The sequence below is a fragment of the Acanthochromis polyacanthus genome, chromosome 7 (assembly GCF_021347895.1).
Source record: "Acanthochromis polyacanthus isolate Apoly-LR-REF ecotype Palm Island chromosome 7, KAUST_Apoly_ChrSc, whole genome shotgun sequence".
Lineage (NCBI taxonomy): Eukaryota > Metazoa > Chordata > Actinopteri > Pomacentridae > Acanthochromis > Acanthochromis polyacanthus.
In genome coordinates this window covers 39792658-39814847 of record NC_067119.1, presented here as the reverse complement: position 1 = coordinate 39814847, position 22190 = coordinate 39792658, and the positions used below count along the sequence as shown (strand labels likewise).

The following is a 22190-nucleotide window of genomic DNA, read 5'->3' as shown; positions in this document are numbered from 1 at the left end:
ACTGCAAAAGGCTGGCATTATTGTGTAGCTGTTAGTAGCTATAGTCTCTATTCAATGAATAGAACTCATTGTAATGTTATGCTCTGTCACCCATTTTCAATTTCTGTCTTAGTTTTGTGTTTGATATCCATTTATTGGACCATGATGGATTGGTATTAAGGAAAAATGTAAGTTTCATAAAACTGGAGTCTTACGACCATAGTTTTAATCATCATTCCTTAAAAAAAATTAAATTATCATTAAAAAATAAGATGTAAATTTTGTATTTGTGTCCAGCTGATGATTATCAAGCTTCTGTCAGACACTGGACATTGATCATAACAGGGCTCATTAGAATGGAATAGAATAGAATAGAATAGAATAGAATAGAATAGAATGACTTTATTGATCCCCAAAGGGAAATTCAGTAGTCTGGTCTCAGATCATTAATCTCATTAATCCGTTAAAGAGACGGTGCTCTAGTCATTGCAGCCCCTCTAACACAGAGGTCACTTTCCCATTAATGTTCCTCATAGCTGCATTCTGCTGTCGGATCCTGGTTCAGATTGATACGCTCTCAGTGCTCTCTAGAAATCATTTACAATTATAAGAACTGAATTAAGCTGCTGTTTGTTGTTCTGTGTGCAACCCTCTTTCTTTGGATCCTGCTGCTGTCTGATGCTGCAGGTATTAAATAGACTCTGAAGCGATAATTCCAAACAGCTGGAAGGAAAAAAACATCAGCTGTTAGCGTCTGTTTTCTTTGCAGTATGATTTTATTACTATTATGGGCATTTCTATTTGCCTAATAAATAAAAAGTTGAAGAGTAAAATACTTGAAAAATATGTGTTGTGAGTTTGACACTCAAACAACGTATTAAGTACGTCTGTGATATTTTCTCCTCTTTTGTTGAGGATGGAAAATACGACTGATGTTTCTAAACTACTCCAGAATGAAGTGGACGACCGATCATAGAATCAGTTATAAAGTAAACGACAATGAATGGATCTCAAAGGCAGCCCAGTAATCCATAGTCCAGTCTTTTAAGTTCTTGCCTTTGTACATCGACTGCCTCCTCCATTTTCACTTCAGCCGTTTGTGTGACCAACTTCACAGCAAACTCTCTTATGAACCCGATCAGGCTGAGTAGTGGCTGCGAACACTAGATTTAGTCATTGTAGATTCAAATATTGACAGAGCATACTGAATACCAAATGCAGCCTTGTGCTTTCTGCTTTAGCATCAAATTTCTCTTGCCCCACATCACTCATGCGAACCTTTATACACACCAGTAAAGCTCTGCAGTCCGTCTTTCTTCTAATCTCAGTAGAAGGTGCTGATTGGCATTATGTATTTTTATACTTTCACTTGTGTGGGTTAACTTTCTCTCCACTAAGAAACTATGACTTCTGTCTGTAGGTGATGATGGGAGTAGGCTCAACCACTGTTATTTAGGGTGTTTCTATTTTAGCATGAAGTGACTCTGCTTTGTGCTTTTCATCATATCAGTTTGAGATTTTCATTGTTCAGTTAACATGTCCCATTCTTCATGACGGGGCTCAATTTGTTCAAATAATGTGCTGCTTTGTAATTTTTCATCAGCATCCGTGCATGCTCACACACACATCTATGGCCAGTTTAGCGTCACCAGTTAACCCACCATGCATGTCTTTAGTAGTGCCAAGGTTTTGGTATCCATCCCTACTCTTGAATGAAAATTTAAATACGACAAGTTTGAAATAAGCTGGAATTCAAACCTCATCTGAAGAGACCACTAGAATCAGAGACCAAACTTATATTTTCCCTCTGTCAAACTCCCAGACAGTAAACTAGCTCATTTCCATGTCAAAGTGATGGAGCATTACTGGGATTTATAGCGTGCAACAACTGTCCTCTATCTGTATATAAAAATATACAGCATATATCCCCTTTGCGCCCCATAAGTCTTGTCCTTTTCCACAGTGTAAGCTGATCCGTTCCAACCCCACAGTGTTTGGAAAAGCATCCCCATCTTCCAATCATGATATCCCAGTTTTCCTAACTGGAATTCTGAATGGATGCTGGTTTTATTCTGTTGTGAATCAAGAGAAAGAAAGACCTGGCTGGCTCTACAGGCAGCCAAAAAAGGCACTGCCACTGGTCCATGTTCACATCTGTCCTACATTTCTGCCCTCTGATTGGCTCCCTTGTCTCGACCGGCTGTATCCTCTTCTCCCTCCTCCTTCCTCATTATAGTTCATTCCATTTCTGTGATCTCCCTCCTTTCTTGGTCCTTTCAGGTGTTTTCCTTCATCCTGTTCTATGTTCTCTCGTTATACGGGTCCTCTCCTTCCTCTACCTGTAAAAGTAATCACAGTACTGTAATTTATCACAGCCCAATGCTGATTGTGTTGAGTAATGCCCCTCCTTAAACTAAAATCTACTGTGTATCCTGTACCAGTATTGTCTGGGTTCAGTGCCTTTTAGAGGGTTGGCGTACAGCGTTGCAATGAAAGTGCCAGCTTGTATGCTGATGAGGAAAAAGCCACCCATTACTTGTGCTGCTAAGTATTCCTTCCTAAGCAGCATGAAAAAAATGCATATTTTCCTTGATTATAATCCATTGAATGCTGAATATATAACAGTATTGCTCTCACCTTGAACTTTAATACTGACACAGTTCCTCTGAAGAGAGAGGAGCAGTGCTAAAGAGGACTAGACTGACTGGATCCGCTTTAGCTTTCAATCCTCTGCTGTCCTGTAGGTTTAATCCTGGGAGGAGGGGACACACCGTACTCTGCAGCCAATGGGAGCACAGATACGACGTGTGCCAAGAGAAAACACAGGGATTGTTATTATTTGATGGAGTCAGTAACAGATGGGTGCATGTGTTTGTGCGAAAAAGGGTTTAATTAGTGTCAGCCTACTGGTGTCCAATAATGTTTCATTTATTCTTCTACTTTCAATCATTTTCAAGCTAAAATGTTTATTTTCCCAGAGTTCTGTGTTGTGGGTGAAAGTATTGAAACACTGTTCAGACTTAAAACACAAGAAGTGCTTATCATTGCTCAGTGTAATGATGCATATCTGCGTCCCTGCTTTGGATGAATTCAGTTCCAGGTCTCCTCATAGGCAAGCATTAGCACTGATCACTGTAAACGCTGGGGACAGGAGTAAAGTTGATGCTGGTCCTCACGGTGTGTCTCTGCATGTGTTTAGGTCTTCTCCCTCGATAAAGTGGATGCCTTTCAGGACTTCTACAGCCCCTTCAAGTCTGATGTCAAGAATAACATGCTGGAGCGTTGTGCTGAACAGCTCGCCACCCTCTGTGCCACACTCAAAGAGTATCCTGGAGTCCGATACAGAGGGTGAGACCACCAAGAGCAGCTCGTTTCAGTAGTCTTCTCTGGGATCATTCTGACTCCCGTTATTTACACTATTGGTGAGACGGAGGAAACCACTCATCAAGTTAACACCATTTTGATTGGTTGTGCCAATTGAGAAATAAAGTAAAATAGTATAAAAGTTAATAGATTTTTTTGCTTGTTGCATTTTGACTCTCATAATCCTGGTACAGGCTGTTTCTTACCATAGATCCCATTCAGATTAGTACACATTCTCAGAATGTTTATTAACCTCAACTGCCATGTGATCCAGGGTTTATCATGAACAGGCTTGTTTTAGAGTGAGTTTAAGTACAAATGTAACCTGTTACTTACTTCATTTATCCCTCAATAAGTTCTGCATTTTTCAGTGTTTCAGACAAATATAACAAATTATTGGGATATTGAGTCTTTATACTGGAAAAGGCTCTTTGGGATTCTTTGTATGATTTAACATTTCTGCTCAGATGTTTTAACAATTTTTAAAGTAAATGTTTTCACGGCTCTGTAAAGTGTGTGTGTGTTGGTTCAGGGAGTACAAAGACTGTGCAGTTCTGGCCCAGATGCTTCAGGAGAAGCTGGACGGCTACAAGGCTGATGACCCCACCATGGGAGAGGTAGGGAATGAAGCTGGATGACAAATTTCAAATGGGAGCAGCCAGATGCATCTTTGGATGTTCACCACGCAGGGTCTTTTGGAGGTTTGGGAAGTCCTACAACAGCAGAAATATACTAAATACTCCTTTCCACATACAGTATGGAAAGGGATGCAATCTGGACTACATATTAGCAATAGTTTCTGGTTTATTGTTCGAAGAAATGCATTTCTATAAAAAAGCCATTAATCCATTCTATATGGAGATTCTTCAAACACGAGTACTGAACTCCGACAGATTGAATAAAACATTAAAATAAATCTTATATAGTACAACTCCAGTTTTGTAGATTTCTAGCCCTTTACTTGAGCTAAAGGATTATATGCTCCTGTATCGGTTTAGTCTCATCTGCAGAGATGAAATGAACAGTAGAAATGACAAAAGCTGTCAGCTGTTGCACCCTGGACGTCCCTGCAGTGGACTGCGCTGTATCTGTTGTTTTTTTACATGATTTTATTTACCTTTACTTAACTGGGAGAAATCCCCCTATGATTAGCAACCTCTTTTTTGAATGAGTCCTGGCCAAGATAGACAGCAGCAAATACAAAACTACACAGTTTAAAACATGAGCCAAAAAACTAGTAAATAGATTCAATTTACATGCAAGTTATGAAAAAAAGTGCATGTTGTGGAGTTGGCCTCAAGAAATTGCAGTTTGGATTTAAAAGCGCTCAATGAGATGAACTCGGTTAGTTTCCAGTCTTTCTGAAACATATTCCATGCTAAAGCTGCAAAAAACTAAAGCCTTTTTACCCAATTCAGTACGGACATATGGAACAGAAAGCAGCAAACAATCTGGTGAATGGAGAGAGTAAAGATCAGAACTTTGTCTGTTTTTCAAACACCACCTGCTGCCATTCTTAAAGGATGCTGAGAGCGGTGCATTCAGAAAACTGTCGTCATGGTACTATTACGACTGCAGTGATTTAGAATTTAATTCAGTTTTTATTCAGTAGAGATGCGGCCCGGTTTAGGATTGTAAATTATATTTAAAAAAGAAATTTGTTAAAAAACCTTTCTGGTGAATGGCTTCTGTAGTGCATGTGAAGGCTGGTGACAGGCAGCGTGGTGTAGTTTGGTGAAGTAGGTGAAGCTAAAGTGATGATTGTGGCATTGGGTGCATTGAGCTATTATTACGTATTGATACCTGTCTGATAAATAGTTGATCATTTACGTCTTGAGGATTTCATGTTTTCAGTTAACAGCTATCAAAATGTTTTGTTTCCAGTGTTGGTAAAAGTGTCGGTAATGTTTTTAGAAAAGTGATCAAACTTCAGTTGATTGGATTCTGTGTAATGCAGCAAATATCTGTCAGTATTCCACCTTGTGCACAGTGTTTAGTGTCTGCTCTAACACCTGCAGGGCCCAGACAAGTCTCGCACTCAGCTGCTCATCCTGGATCGAGGCTTTGATCCTGTGTCGCCTCTCCTTCACGAGCTCACACTGCAGGCCATGGCTTACGACCTGCTCGGCATCGAGAACGACGTCTACAGGTAAAGACAAAAGAGCTCTTGCAGCTGCCACGTCCTGTATCCATAGGCGTCAGTTTAGGGGGGGACGGTGGGGACGTGTCCCCCCCACTTTTTGTCAGGGGTCATTTTTGTCTCCATCACATTCAAATTCTTCACATGTAAGCCGTTGTAAACCCAGTTATTTTCAGTAGTATAGAAAATTCCGACGCTCCTGAACGCACCATCCGCACTCGGCCGAGAGTTTCACAGACACGCAGCACACCTTCGTGAGGTTAAAAAAAAAAACAAAAAAAAAAACGCGCAGATGCTAAATTTGCGCCTGTGCCAAGTGGAAGCTCCGACCAGAGGCGTGCAGGGGCAAAATTTTGACCCGGGAGAATTAGTTCTATAGCAGCCCACAGACCATTCTACCTGTATGTATGGATAGCTCAACAGCTTAAGCCTCCGCCTTTGGTGCGGTGGTTGTGAGTTCAAGTCCAGTTTGTGGCATTTTGCCGCCGTTCTTCGACATTTTCTCAAAGTGCTGTGGTCTCCGTCCCCCCCACTTTTAAAAACAAACTGACGCCCTTGCCTGTATCGTTCTTTTTTTAACTTTTCAATTTTTAATTTTCAATTATGTGACTGACAGTTTGTCTTAAATATTTAAACGTTCATTTCTCACTTGCATATCTTAAAATTCATTTGAACAAGTAGAGTACTGTTTCTTTCAGATGCTCACAGGTTGTAAACTTCTCTCTCCCTCTCTGTCAGTTTTGAGACCAGCGGAATGGGTGAGACCAGGACGAAGGAGGTACTGCTGGATGAGGACGATGACCTGTGGCTTACTCTGAGACACAAACACATCGCTGAGGTGTCAACGTGAGTTGCTTTGACGTAATGCTCGCAGTGGTGCTATCATAAAACACTCCTCCTCTTGGGGCTCAGGATAAGAACGCCTCAAGTCATATTCCCTGACGTTCCCTGACCTTGTCTTTGTTCTGTCTCTCTCTCACTGCACAGGGCTGTGACTCGTTCTCTAAAAGAATTCTCTGCCAGCAAAAAGATGAACACGGGTGAAAAGGTAGAGGACACACTATACTGTTCTCCTCCTTTCAGGATCTGTTACTGTGTTTCTGCTCACAGCTGTCCTTCACACAGAAACACAGAGATGGAAGAAACACCTGGATCTATGGGCCAGTTCTGGTCTGTGCAGTGTTTGTTACAAGGCTGCAAAGATGTGATCATGTGATCTGACAAAAAAATAATCATTCATCCACTCCTCCCTGCATGAGCAGTGAAATCCTGATTTGGACTGAGAGTGCATGTAAATACGCATTCAGTTAAGCATCCTCTCATAGTTTCTGTAAGCATCAAACCTAGTCTGATTTGGACTTTCATTTACACCAGTGACTCTGTTTGCAGCCATTAGAAGATTACAGATATCAGCTGTGTCTGATGATGCACACTGACTGTTCTGTGGCCATCATCAAAAACAGTTTCTGATGTGAAAATCATGCACCACTGTTACAAAACACAGGTGAAAACTCAATATTTCTTTGAGTTTCTCTTTAATCTCTGCAGTTTACACAACTGTTATGTGCAAACCTGAAACTCCCTTTAGTCAAACAGAAAAAAAACTTGTATGAACCCTGAAGACTACAGAATTGTATCTAAAATGAAGACCAGGCCTTTTAAACTAATGTAGATGCATTGGTAATGGATTTGTGTAAGACAGTTTTATACACTGAACAATGTGTCTGGTTTTATTAAATCATTTTATCATGTAAATCTGTGATGGAAAAGTATGATGATTGCTTTTTAATTTACTTTGATAAGAAGAATGAATAATATTACTAAAAAATATATGAAGTATATCATTCGTACCTCGTCAATATGTTTTTATACTGCATCAACATAAGGATGTAACTGAAAGCTCTGACTGTCACTGAAGTGTACCACTGTCTCCTTCAGACCACCATGAAGGAACTGTCTCAGATGCTGAAGAAAATGCCTCAGTATCAGAAAGAACTCAGCAAGGTAGGAGCTGAAGTCTTACTGTCTGTCTGTACAGTTACACCAAGTCATGCTATGTACTGTATATATTATTTATATTTAGTAAAAACTTCATCCCAGCCACAGTTATTGATGCATCACTTCCAGTTAAACAGACCAACCTTGGCGAGTGCAGATTTAGCAGTGATTCCTTCACACCATGGTCATTGACTTACAAGATGGTCCCAAAGTGCAATTTCCATACTAAGCCGACAGATTCACATTATGGTCATCATACACTGTTTATTTTATTTTATTTCTTTTATTTAAGGCAAGAACATTACACTGTAGTTACACTGTGTGATCATTAACACGGCAGTAAATATGATCAACATGGTAGCAACATATGGAAAAGTTCAGGAAAGCTGTAATTCAACAGGTAGAAATGCATGGTATGTTTCGTACACTTTGCAGCTGACTGTTTTCTGTAACAACCTCAGTAACAGCATTTCTCCTCTCTGAACTCAGTATTCAACCCATCTCCACCTAGCTGAGGACTGTATGAACCGCTACCAGGGCACTGTGGACAAACTCTGTCGCGTTGAACAGGTAAATGCCTCTATTGTTTTGTTCGACGTGTCTTTAGACCATTTTTTAATGTTCAGCTACAGTTAAAGCAGTGGAAATAATTTGGTGTTCTGACGTAAGCAGGCACTGGCAGGATTAACGTCTGTCTGGTGCTGGAAATGCAAACATTTGCACGACAAGACATTATCAGTCTCCTGCCTGTGTATTAAGTAGCACCATGACTAGTGTTGCTCCAGGACCATCACTGAAACTGACCGGTCATGTTGTTGTCATCTCATTGTAAAGGACAAACCACAGTCTCCTTATTGAAAGTACTGTTTGAACTTTTCATCGACCATAACCTCCTCCCCACCAGGACGTGCTCTTTATCCGTCCTCTCCTGGATTAATAAAAACCATCTGTGAGAAAGGCTTTTTCTCAAAAAGCGCTGAACCAAACGTGTCCCACCGCTGAGTCACTCTTTAGATTTTTACCATCTTTTCTATGATGCCACACCATGATTACTTCATTAGAAGGACTGCATTTTATTTAAATAGCGTCAGTTCACAATTTATCACTTCAAGGCACTCAAAGGGAGAATTATGGGATAGCAGATGGAAAACAGCTAAACAACACATGAGAAAATTATGAACATGAGTGAGGCCAGCGACTGCAGATCAGAGACGTGTAGCTCCAGATCCAGAGAACAAACACCAACAACAGGAAAGACATGAAGTCAGAGATATGTAATGGAGATGTATAACTGTATAAAAAAAGAGAGAGAGAGGCGATTAAGAGGTGAGGTAGTCAGCCATCATGAAAATCCCCCACTGATTCAGGACTAGAACAGCATAACTAAGAAATATGTGACCCTCAGCCATCCATAAATGTAAGCTTTAGCAAAGAGGCGTGTCTCCCTCCTGAGCCCAAACTGGGAGCTGATTCCACAACAGAGATGCTGATAACTGAAGATCTGCCTCCCATTCTGCTTCTGGAAACTCTGGGAACCACGAGTGAACCTGCAGTGTGAGAAAGAAGGGCTCTGTCAGAATGATATGGTTCGAAAAGGTCTTTAAGATATGATGGAGCTGGTTGTTAAGAGTTTTATATGTGAGAAGATAGGACAGGATATTACAAGGAGCCAATGAAGAGAAGCTAATATGGGAGAAATATGCTCTCTCTTGCTGGTTCCTGTCAGCATTTTCTATTAGCTGGAAGTTTGTAGGAGAATTGGGACATCCCGATAATAGTCCAGCTTAGAAGTTACATATATATGGACAGGTTTTTCAGCATCACTCTGCCACAGAGGGTTCCTCATTTTGACAATATTACGCAGGTGAAAGAAGGCCGTCCTACAGGTGTGCTTTATGTGTAAGTTTAATGACATGGTGGCCAACTCAGTGCCATTCAGAGGAGCTATCTGGTTAGATTGCTTAGGGCCAAATACAATAAACTCTTTTTTTTCTGAATGTAGGAGAAGAAAATTACAAATCTTTGGTAAGTCCTAAAGACATACCTGAAGTTTAACTAACTGACTGATTTCATCTGGCTTCATAGATAAACGTAGCATACTCATGCCCTTCAAAGCTGGATTACCATCTGAGAAAGGAGGCAACTGCCTACATGGCCTACATTCAGTCAGGTCCATAAATATTTGGACACTGACACATTTTTCAGCATTTTCAGGAGGGGCTTTAAGTGCAGACTGCTCCAGAATATTAATAATTTACATTAACATTAACAAGTGATAATTATCGGTACTTTCTTGAGTACACTAAAAACAGGTACTGTTAATAGAATAAAACACAATCATTATCCTTATTAATAGCTAATTTAACATGTTTTAATGGGGCATTTTAGCTTCAGTATGAACAAATATCAGCTGAAAAAAGTTCTGTTCACTGCATACATCATCGTCTGTCTCAGAATTGCAGCTGTGTCCATTTTTGATTTCTACACGGGATGTTTCCATCTTCTGTTGTTAAAATAGAACTTCTGTGAAACTCAGCTTGACGTTTGGATCCTCCTGCTCTTTGTTGTCGTTTAGGATCTGGCCATGGGTACAGATGCAGAGGGTGAGAAGATCAAGGATCCCATGAGGCTTATTGTTCCCATTTTACTGGACGCCAATGTCAGTGTGTCCGACAAGATCCGCATCATCCTGCTTTATATCTTCCTTAAAAATGGTGAGATATCCACCGTCCTGTTCCTGCTCTTTCATATCAACTAGTGCAATCTGGAAGGAGCGAGATTCCTGATTCTTACTTTAGTTTTTTTTTATAAAAAAATGTTAATGCATATTTATATTTGCTCATACTTACATGCATGTGTGTGCTGTGTGTATTTTTTGTATATTACTGTGTGTGTCAGGTGTGACAGAGGAGAATCTGTGTAAACTCCTTCAACATGCCAGCATCCCACCAGAGGACAGTGACATCATCTCCAACATGGCCCACATGGGCATTCCCATTATCTCTGAGGTGAGCTGTTCTAACCTTGATCCTCAGTCTCCCAGCATAATTTTAAACAGAAGCAGAGAAGCCCCAGGTCCTTAATAAAGCTGAAGGTGTCATCTTTACTGTAATTCCAACTTCCTATTGTCCACAGTACAGCCCAGCAGTTAGTTCAAGCCCTGGATATTTAAAAATGGAACACAAATATGTAACCTTTTTAAAAAGGTTGTCCTTATCCAAAACAGCTACCCAACTATAGTTTTTAACAGACCTTACTTTAATAATACAATTTTAAATCTTAGAATAGTCCATGTGACGGGGATGGTTGGTCAATCCACTCAAAACCTGCTGCAGTGTGTGTTCACAGCAGTCACTGGGTCCCACAGTTATTAAAAGTAAACCTAACAAAAGAGATTCACTGTAAACCCTCAGTAGGCCCGCTTAGCATGTTTGGTAGGATGGATCAAATGTGTAGCCATTTCCAAAGCTAGTTCCCAAATGAAACTAGAAAAGCACTCAGAGAGCACAGCACCCCACCAAGGCTGCTCACTGCTTGTATCATTTCTGACTGATACGTCTCGATAAGTCCTCAGTGGTGGATTTGTAGTAGAATCACAATCAGATGGTCATCAGCAGGCAGCTGTTGTAGTGTTCACTTGTTGTCATGGTTACAATGACGCCGTGCCATTATCAATGATACAGAAATCTTTTTTAAAAATCCGTGGATCCAGACTATAAGCCGCATTTACTGCCAAAATCTAATCACTCGGTCCTCGTGTCATTCAAATCTGTTTGTCTGTTTTTGAGTTATGTTGCACACAGACAGACAGACGGACAGACAGACAAACCAACGCGGATCATCAGTAATAGGAGGCGCTGCTTAGATGCTGGTGGAGGCTAAAAAAGATATGAAAAAAAAAACGTTATGCCTCCATTTAATTTGTAAATAACTTATGCTGATTGTTATTTACATACAACAGATCGTATTTATTTTGATGAGAGGGAGATCACGCCAGAAAGAAAGCAGATGAACAGGGGAGATATAAACCTCTAGTTGATTGTGGTCATATGTTCAACTATTTAAAAAGACTTTGCAAATCTAAATTAAATGAGAAAAAGTGAATTTTGAATTTAAACCCCGTTAATTGTGGTCTCTTCCTAGAGACAGATGTAGTAGAGTTCAGTACCTTAATTAAGTAAAGAGCGGCTTGTTTTGCACACCTGTGTGGTACTTTGGTGCTAAGTCCAGAGCCACAGTATTAAATGTAATCCTTGAGCAGAGCAGACCTAAAAATGCCCCACCCCACCCACCCCAGGTATGATGTTCCCTTATGGCAGATGACAGTGCAACACCTGAACTGGAAACAGTTTATTATACTTGCATGTTTTTTAAGTAAGTATTATCTTACTTGTGCTCATTTCTTTCTAAATAGCTGAAGCATTTGTAATTATGCTAGTAGCACAATATCGTCTTTTGTCAGAAAATTTGGGACATTGTGTAAAACTAACAGTACTGACAGTACACCGTCTTAAAAACATTACTCCGTTTACTGTCTGGTTGAGTAGTAAAACAGAACATTATTTCTTTTCAGGGCACTGTCAAGAAAGCCAAAAAGCCTGATCGTAAGGAGCGAGTCAGTGAGCAGACCTACCAGCTCTCCAGGTGGACTCCTCTTGTCAAGGATCTCATTGAGGTACATCCTGTATGCTGTAACAGTTTGACTACAGGTTAATGCTGGGGATTTCCAAAGATACTAGACATTTATATTTAGCTCCCACATACATGCTCTGGCTTTTGATGAATGGAACGCTTCCCTCTGACCACTGCCAGCTCCACTCATCACCTCACATCCATAGTCTGGGAATCCTTCTTGACAGCAGCCTCACCTTCCAACAGCCCATCAGCCAGATCACCACACCGCCTTCTTTCACCTCAAAAACATCACTTGTCTCCCAGCTCACTCTATTTTCCTGCTGCTGAGACCCTCATCCACATTTTTATCATATCCCAAATCGATTACAGCAACAGCATTTGTTTCTGGTACAGCTGTTTCTGGTACATACATTTCTAACTTGTATGTGTTCCCACAGGACGCAATTGAGGACAAACTTGACCCCAAGCAGTACCCGTATATTTCCCAGCGACAAGCATCTGCCAAGGCCAGTGCTCCATCAAGGTATGTAGTGTTCAAGTCACGCTTTAGGCACCACAAATAAAATTAAGTAGATTAGAGTCATAACTGTTGTTTCAGTGGAAAAATCTGCTTGGAGTGGAACGACCACCTTTTTGCCATAAATGCTTATCTCCATGTTGCTCATCATACAGTAGTGCTCGCTATGGCAACTGGCACAAGAATAGGGGCCCAACGGAGATGAAGACTGGGCCCAGGATCATTGTTTTCATCATCGGAGGCATGACGCACAGCGAGATGCGCTGTGTGTACGAGGTCACACAGGCCAATGGCAAGTGGGAGGCCCTGATCGGTGAGTTCACTGGACAAACGGAGCGCTGACCAGGTTACTCAGTACCCAGCAGACCCTAGAGAAGCATTCCACTGATGTTGTACTGTTAGATTAGTTTTCTCATCACAGGGAAACGGTTGTGTTTTTACAGGCTCGGTATTACTAGGTGGTAAAAATGGTGATAATTTTATCAAGTTTGTGAGAAAGACCTTCTTGAAATCAGGGATGTCATCAGCTTGGTCTTTTAACATCAGTACAAACGTTTGAATGAAAGATGCGGACAAGGGGCTAGCATAATATATTATTCAGTTGTTTTGTGAAAGTCAGCTCATATCAGTGAGGTACGTATCTCACATTTTTTGAGACTGTGCTGAATTGTGCTCCTAAACACCTTTGTTTGTTTGATCCAGCTTGATCTGGTATGCATGGATAAATGGTTGATAAATCCTTCTGAGGGTCTGGATCTTGCTAATGTGTCTTTTTGGAAATCATAAATGTATGTTTTGTGTCCAGTAGGGCTGGACCCGAATATCCGAATATCCGAATATCCGTTCGCTACGGCACTATCCGGATATTAATTTTGGTATCCGAATATTCACCCCCCCACACACACCCCCGACGCCGTCGGACGTCACCGGGCGGAAAGCATATACAGCGTTACTGTCTTCCCTCCGCCTTCGGCCCACATCGGCTCATCTCCTCGTGTGATCACATAAACACATACACATACGTCGATGTGATCACCCCCTCCTCCCCCCAGACGAAAATATTCGGAGCTCGTCTCTTCCCTGCGCCTTCGGCCCATTTCGGCTCATTCCGCCGTGTTCTTCGGCTCATTTCGGCTCCTCCATTCGTGTTTGTAAACACCACCCGAATGGCCGGGTGGCTGCCGACTCTGACGTCATGCTTCACTTTGTTACATAAACACAAGACAAGATGCTGAAGACCGGTGTTTGGGAATTCTTCAGTTTAACTAAAGACTAAACGAGGGCAAAATGTGGACCCGGGAGACCAGACGAACGGATCCGACTATTCGGGCCGTCTCCACTGTCGCCGTCCCCCCCCCCCCCCCCCCCCCCCCCCCGGACGTTACGGGCCGGAACGAATCTCCGGATATTTGTCTTTAATAGGGCCCGAATATTCGGAGGCCAGAAACCACTATTCGGGCCAGCCCCCGTGTCCAGCTGATTCAGCAGAGCTTGGCCTCTGTGTGAAGGCATTAATCACATTATGTCAGAGCTGATATGTTGTTAAATCACAAGGAAAGGATGCAGTGTCAAGTACTGGAGAAAGAAGAGACCAAATGAAACCACATGATCGACTGGAGTTCAGAGTTCATGACAGCTTTTATCAAAACAGGCCTGTTTGACAGTGTTTGGTAAAAGTGCAGGAAACCTCTGTGAATCATTGTTTTATTTGTTACTGCTCGTCTAATGTGTATCTTACATAAATAACAGTATTTCACCCAGGATTTAGTCCTTGCTGAGCTTTCAGGATTGTGTACCTGTAGGTTCCACCCACATTATCACGCCTCCTAAGTACCTAAAGGAACTACAGCACCCAGACTTCTTGGACCCCAACGCCCCAGCAGAGGGCACAGAGGAGCCGCCCGCAGAATGAAAAGACGTTTGGAAGTAAATACACAACTTGTGCCGTGCTTTGTGAATCCCCATGTTCCCTCATGTCAACCAGCCAACCCCTCGTCTTACCTGTAGACCTTTCAAAGCAGCGTTTGCTGTAAGTGATTTTCACTGACACTCAGACGCTGCCTTTGCCTGTGTTTGTGAAGACCTGGTCCTCGTGTCGACTTTAGTGTTTCTAATACAGTGTCTTCTTGGGGAAGTGTACCAGTTTCAGAGTACAGTCACTGAATCATCTCACGTCCTGGCTCCACTGTTTCACACTAACACTGCATATATATAATATCATAAAGATGATAACTTGTAGCACATGTGTTTTAGCACACACTGCATTGCCAGTCTATATGATATATGCAGGTGAAGCTGCATTACATTCAGGTTGTGAATTTACACCACCTGACCTTTATTTTGAATTGATAAGTCATCAACAGTTGGTGTTAAAAGATGCAAAAGGTACAAACTATTTTTACTGTGTCTGCATAACAATTAATGGCTTTTAAAAGATTGGAAAGCATAAAATGGAGTACAAGAGATGTGAGACATTTCAGGATAAAGAGTGCCAGAAATGTTGATGATGATCCAACAGGACAGTTGTTCATTTGTTTCAGAAGGTTTCAGGATCTCATTCCCCACACAGTTTTCAGACATTCAACTGAAGATTGTTGTGTCTGAGGATTCTAGTAACCTCCCAAACCAAAAAAGGATGATAGGCTTGTCTTCCTCCGTTTCACTGTGGACATGTTGTCCAACTGTTTGACCACAGTTGAACTAGTGTAGTATTTCATGTCAGAAATCGGTCTGTAAATGATTCCAAACGGCATAAATGTATGCAGAAAAAGGATGCATAAAAGACCCACCACCTGTCCCACACAGGGATATCTTTGTTGTTGGATTGTTTGTTGTGTCTTCATCTAGCCTTCTTGTTGTGGTTGCCTGCTTTGATTGTCGTGTTACATCACTTAAAGGGTCATTCTGTGTATTGTCATTTGCATTTAAATTCCATTGATGTTCTTTTGCACCTCTGTGTGTTTTTTATGCACCTTTGTGACTTAAATGTGTCCTGTTTTGTTAATCTGCCCTCTTCATTTTTGCATCTCTCTGTGATCCTTTTGCAACCTGGATCCTTTCAGCCTTTGGCCCCAGGATCCATTTAGTAATTAATTAGTGCAAGAAATGACAGTTATTGAGACCATTTCAGTTTTCACTAGTCCATCTTGCCTCTGTCCTTCCAGTATCACTAACTTATTACAGTACCAACCAAAAGACAGCATAAAAATGCTAATGTGCTAGCAGTAGCACTAAACTTTGTGACTTATCAGTGACGTGAATGATTTTTGAGTCATCTCTATATTCTGTTCAGGCTTAAATTGAACAAAGTAACCCAACATTTTCCCCTTTAGCAGCACTTTGCAGTAGTGAGGAGAAAAACATTTTTTTATGTGTTATAAGCCACATACTGCATCGTGAAAATAAACGACAAGACAAAAAATGGTTGTAGTAATAGTAGTTCTAGACAGAACAAACCATGAACTAGCAACATGGTTCAGAGGATGTAGTGGAACAATTGTGATCTGCAACAGCTCCATCTGACAGCTTTCAGGGACTGAAGGGATTGAACTGAAGGATCTGCTGTTAAGGACAGACACAACACACATAGAAGTCTTGGTGGCCTTACGCTGGTGGGTCAAAGCTTTTTTGTAACACCAAATATTGATGCTGGATCAGGTTTGGAATCGCCATATGGGGGTATGTACATATGGGGGTATGTAATACGTACTAGGCTGGTTGAAACTGAGACTGCTCAAGTGTCCTTCTGTGTTTTTGGTCCCAACAGATTATTGGTTAGTTACTTAGTAGAGCCACATGTTTATGACACAAGTTTAAAGAAGATAAAATTCACTGTTTAATGAAATTAGATACATTTTCAAAAGGCTACACTGAACAACAACACAGTGTTGTTCATACATGAGGCATTTCTAGGCCAAGGATTTTTTTACACTTATCATAGGTCACTGTGTTCATGATAGAGAAACATGTTCATATATGTTCTTTGTCTTTCAGGATCAACTGAAATCTTCACCCCTTCTCGTCTTCTAAAGGTCCTTAAAGACTTGGAGAAAGAAGAGCAGACTAGTTAAGAAGCTCCTGTTGTGCTCCCTACTTAGTCGGCATTGAACAAAAACACCAAACCATGACTCGTCCTGTTTCCTCCTCTCTCCTTTCCCACCCGGCACGAAACATCAGATATACACTTGGTGTTGTATACAATTCAGTTGCTGTTAACTCATGACCTACGCTGTGTTTTATTCACCATGTGTTGAGTTTTATGTGTGTTGACCAACATTTTTTGGAAGAGAGTGAATTTGTGTTGAATGTTGTCTACTGTATATCAACTGTATTTTGTTGGGATTTTATTTATTTTGGAAAGTAATGTGGAAAATCATTTAATTAGCTGGATGAGATTGAGGGATTATGGGCTATAAATGCCTCACCGTCATAACAGAAAAAATGTGTTCTTCATGGAACATCTCTGGATTTGACACATCATCCGTGAATTACTTTAATGGCAGTCTCTCCCTCTCTCCCAATATACAGCCTTCTGTTAATTAGCTGGAGATTATGGTTATCTTTTAGGTAGTGCTTTCCATAGAGTACCAACCATGCCATACTGTAAAAATCATCTGGTTTGCAATGTGTCTGACCTTGGAAATGCCAACATAAATACACTCTGATGGTATATTCAGTCAAAGCTGAAGCATATAAAAGATAAATACACATTCTAGTAGTTGGATTATTTCTTGTGCATTGTCTCATTGGCTCAGCATCAACAGTTTTTCAGGCAGTGTAATTCTTCTCCTGTAGTGATGTAGTTTCCTTTTTGTTCCCTGTGTTTGACCATAATGCTGTCATCGGTTATTGTTGTATAGCGTTTCTATATAACTAGTAACTAGTCCATTGTGTATGAACAGAGACACCAGTATGATCAAAGGTCTGTGCTTTTATGTACACATCTATGAACTGTATTTGCTGCATGATGTGTTCAGTGCATAAAGTGGCTTTCATTCAACTTCTGGTCTAGTTTTCCTTTATTTCTGCTCTTCTCTCTGTGGGGTTAGGCCATGAGCTCCCTGAAGTGAGAACTTTGAGCAAACAGTATACTAATAATTGCAACTCTTTTTAGTGAAAAATGATTCAAATCTCTACTGAAGTAAATTATGTGATCTTTATTGCATATCCCTGAATTAGAGATTTGGCTTGAAGGACTTTGCAATATGTTCAGCATGACACATGCACAAAACAGCTGATGGAACGTAAGTAAAATGATAAGAATGAAAAGTAAAATTCCTCATTATATATTACTGTATAACTGTGTTTTCAGTCTTGCTAAATAACCATCAGGGCAGAGTGTAAATAGCCCCAAAGGCCTGAAGCCTTTAGGGGCCCCTGTGGCTCTGCAATGAATCATCTCTGAACAAAGCAATCAGAAAAGATTCATCTCTCCCTCCATCCGTTTTCTGCTACTCGTGTCCAGCATGTTCTGGTTTTCCCTGGAGTTGGACACATCCACATGACCATGACAGGAAGGCATAGTTTGTAATAGCTCCTTTCAAAGCAGAACTTCTATACCAAGCCTATTTCAGATGTCAAACTCCTCATCAAACCAAAGATTAGTAGGAACTGGCTCATAATAAATCACAGCTACTTGTCTATCAGACCTGCTGGCTTCAGGATTACTGCTGCAGTTTGACTGGAGAACCAGGGTCATATGGGGGGATCCATCTGCTGCTGGTTGGATGGGTTGACAGAGACAGAAGAAGTAGAGGCAGAGGGGGAGAGAGAGGGATGGGAGAGGAGGGAGGTGGGGACAAGGAACCACATAACACACTTTGGCATATATGCATGATATGACAAATACAGATGATACACAGACAGTACAAACCAACATGTAAACGGATTCATAGTTTACTGTTATGGTGTACAGCTCTGGCATCAAATATACTACATATAGAGCTGGTAGTATGATGCTAACAGTATGTAGATGAGCATATCAAGTAAAGTGTGGGTGATGCAGAGCAGACTGGTGGAAATGAGCAGCTGGAAGCAGTGGGCTGGAGGAAGGTCAGCAGCAGCATCCCACAGTGGACATGATGGAGACTAGACCAGTTGGTGGAACATCAACCACAGATCTGAAGCATCCAGCTCTGGGACAGGGACACTCAAAGAAAGAGCACAGGGAGAATTCAATGTGACAATGGTATAGTACATACATCGATAATGAGAGAAGGGCTCAGTGCATGGAGAGAGGTCTGTCACCCACAGATGGAGGAGAGGTCGACCTAAACAGTGGCTTGAAAAACCATACCTTGATATTTATTTTTTAAATGGTTACAAAGCAGTAACTTACCTGTAAGCTCCGACTTCACAAAACACTACTGCTGTGCTGTTTTTTTTAGTCATTAGGCAAGCTTTTTTTTAAAAGATGGTAAGGTTAGCAGAGATGGTTCTCACCACCAATGTGGGTCCAGTGCACTGGTAACAGATGTATCTCCGCACTCATGACATAATATATGGACTTAATGAGTGCAACTTAACTTCACAAGTGTGCATTCATGTCTGTAAAATACATCCTGCAATTGGTATCAAACAAAGCTATGGTCACCAGCGCCCCCTGCAGTCAGGGAGTAGATCTTTTGGTCATGCAGAGCAGTCACTGTGTGCAGGAAGCCCAGGTAAACACCGAAAATCCTGCATGTATACTAAAAATAAATATTACCAAACATCACTGTATATGTTTTGCCACAAACATTAACAAAAGAGAGGAGAATATTTGTCAAATAATAAGTGTCATGGCATGTCAGTATTAACCAGCTTTATATTATTACTGAAATATATAAATATATACAATTAGAAAAATTCTTAAATAAGTGTCAGGTCAGGTGCAGTTCACTGTTTGGTTTGGTCAACATTTAATACAGGCCTTCAGACAGATTCAATGGCTGGGATGATATTTTATTTGCAGGTATTTATTCTGCTTCCATATTTTGATTGTATAGAGAGTTGAAGGATACTCGATAAATTGATGATGCATTAATTAAAAAAAACTAGCATCCATTCATTTATTTATTCATCTCACCATCGTCCCCTCTAATAAAGAAATTGTTATTATGGCTTTCTGGATCCTGTGTTTAACAGACTTTGCATCAGATATTCTGTGAGCAAATACTACTACCACATTGTAATTTTTCCTTCAAGCTGGAGTGGACATCTACTGTAGTGATCACAGATCCATAAGCTGCTCCACCACGTAATGAGCATCAGGAAAAAAGGAAACCTCCACTGTATCTTCAAGACTATAAAATTCTACTACATGGCAAGCCCCTCAAACAACCAAGAAAGAGTGCCAAACATGTGTATGAAAAATCAGACAGTTTTGTTAAGGCAGGAAGTACAGCAGTTGAAGGGGTTAGAGAATTAATAAATAAAGAGTTGAACAAAATGAGCAGAGTTTTTTATAGTGAGAGTGACCAATACTAAAAAAAAACAATCAGAATCAATTTTACTGGAAACAACATCTACTGTAAATGCTGGAAATAAACTTCCCAGCCTGTCTAAGTTTTTTTTTCCTTTACTTGTAGCCAGAAGGCACACTGTCTTTGTGTCATTTGAGCATAAAAGACCCAGTCCTCCATACTTGATATGAGCCAGAATCTCAGCTTCAGGAACCATCACCCTCATCAGCTTGTGTTTCTGTCCCCTGCATACTTTGTAGTTTAGTTTTGCCATCACATGGACCTGGTTCTTGTTTACATCCAAGCTCAGTTTTATCATCTGATATTCCTTACGCCCAAATGCCAGATACTCAGCTTCCCTTATCTCTATCAGCAAATCAAGTTCAAATTCTACCAACTCACTGGCCTTTGGACCAAGTAACACCAGTTTCCTCTCTTGTGATGACATAATAAGCATATCTTTCTGCATGACTGGTGATAGATAAATCCATTTTTCTCCTGTGGTAAAATAAAAGTGTGATCTACACTACCAGTCACACGTCTTCTCATTTAATGTATATATTTTTTAATTGTTACATTGTAGATTCTCACTGAAGGCAGACCAAAATATTGCTAATATCTATAAACAGAAGATACAAAATGTATTTATTTATAAAATACACAACTAGCCAGATTGTATACAGTATAGATTTTAGAGTAAAGGTAGCGAGGTTCACAGGAAGATCTACCAAAAAAGGCACAAGTAATCAGGAAAGTAAGAATCTCAAGTGGCCTGAAGAAAAAATATTCAGCTGAGTTACTTGAGAAGCCAAAGGGGCAGATTGATATGGCATCTGAGTGGAGGAAAGCCCAGGTTTATATGGAGGAGCTGATAATCTGGAATGAGCTACAGGTTTGTCTCATCAGACTGCTGCTGGGAACCAAACCACACCCTGAAAGGTAGCCAGGAGAGCAGAGGAAGGGAGGAAGGCAGAGAAGCAGAAGAGACCACCCATAAGGAGGGTCGTTCCAGAACTGGAGGACATCTGGGCTTCAAAATGTTTAAAAAATAAACCTTCTCTTGTACAAATTTCTGCTCCTTATTCATCAATAATAGGATAATAAGATCAAAGGCTTGATTGGCTCAGCTTCCACATCAATGGTAGCATTTTTATTCCATGTTTTATTTGTTGTTTGCTAACCCTACTCTAATCACAGTAACAGGGTTGCTAATACATGCTAATGTGATCTTTTTCTCAGCAGTAGAAGCTAGATATTTAGCTAGCTGTTACTGCTGACCACTGATGGAAAACAGTCCAAAGAATGAGTCTGATCCTGATAATATGAGGTAGAGTGAGACATTCAATCAAGACTGACAATGGATGAAAATATGAAAAATAGAGGAGAGGACACAGCTTTGCTCTACACATTCTTTAGGAAAACTGTTTGATGATCTTAAGCATTTCATGTGATTCACTGTTTTCTTCTTCTACCAGATAAAAATGTTATGCTAACATGTTGTGGGACACATTCCATGAATAATGATTTTTGTTTAAAATATTAGGTTGATAAAAACATGTTCCCACAATTACAAGAGACATCAATGAAATGTCTTATTAGAGATTCAGTTTGGTCATCAGGGGGGAGGGACAAGAGAAAAATGACATTTTAGGGGGAAGTCCAGACTTATTTGGTATTTTAGAAAAAATATTTTCAAACATTCTTTTCTCCATTTTTTTTTATTTTTTATTTTTTTGGTTTGTTTGTTTAGATTTGGTCTCAGGACAAGAATGTTTACACAACTACTGCATGTTTTAGTAATTTCTACATGGATTATTTGAAATATGATAGGTGGGACATAAAATGTCCTCCAATTGTGGAATGACCCAGGAGTTAAATTACCCAGTGTTTCATAGAAAACAGGCTGAGGCTAGAGACCAATGGATACAAATATGTGCAGCAGCTCACACCCTCTTAGATTTGTGTCTGACTGTGACCTTGTACGTGTTCTGCAACAATGTTTCGTAGGTGGTATGTGTTAAAGTAACATACACATGGATGTGTCCCAGCAGAACATTGCATATGTTAACTAGCTAAATATCTACAATCTTTCTCCAGAAAAGCAAAGTACACCTTT

The 22190-nt window shown here is 40.5% G+C and overlaps 1 protein-coding gene across 2 annotated transcripts in view; it reads left to right on the top strand.

Moving 5' to 3' along the window:
* The window catches only part of stxbp1b (syntaxin binding protein 1b), a 31078-nt gene extending 13447 nt beyond the window's left edge, over window positions 1-17631 (top strand). The window contains exons 7-20 of one of the 2 annotated variants that reach the window (XM_022209834.2): window positions 3179-3327; window positions 3875-3959; window positions 5361-5491; window positions 6221-6328; window positions 6470-6530; window positions 7421-7486; window positions 7970-8050; window positions 10056-10194; window positions 10379-10488; window positions 12054-12155; window positions 12553-12638; window positions 12788-12945; window positions 14435-14558; window positions 16626-17631. In XM_022209834.2, coding sequence (XP_022065526.2) covers window positions 3179-3327; window positions 3875-3959; window positions 5361-5491; window positions 6221-6328; window positions 6470-6530; window positions 7421-7486; window positions 7970-8050; window positions 10056-10194; window positions 10379-10488; window positions 12054-12155; window positions 12553-12638; window positions 12788-12945; window positions 14435-14544 — 1386 coding nt within the window. In that variant the 3' untranslated portion in view covers window positions 14545-14558; window positions 16626-17631. The remainder of the gene's footprint in view (window positions 1-3178; window positions 3328-3874; window positions 3960-5360; window positions 5492-6220; window positions 6329-6469; window positions 6531-7420; window positions 7487-7969; window positions 8051-10055; window positions 10195-10378; window positions 10489-12053; window positions 12156-12552; window positions 12639-12787; window positions 12946-14434; window positions 14559-16625) is intronic. The other variant, XM_051950532.1, reaches the window with a different exon arrangement.
* The last annotated feature ends 4559 nt before the right edge of the window (window positions 17632-22190 follow it).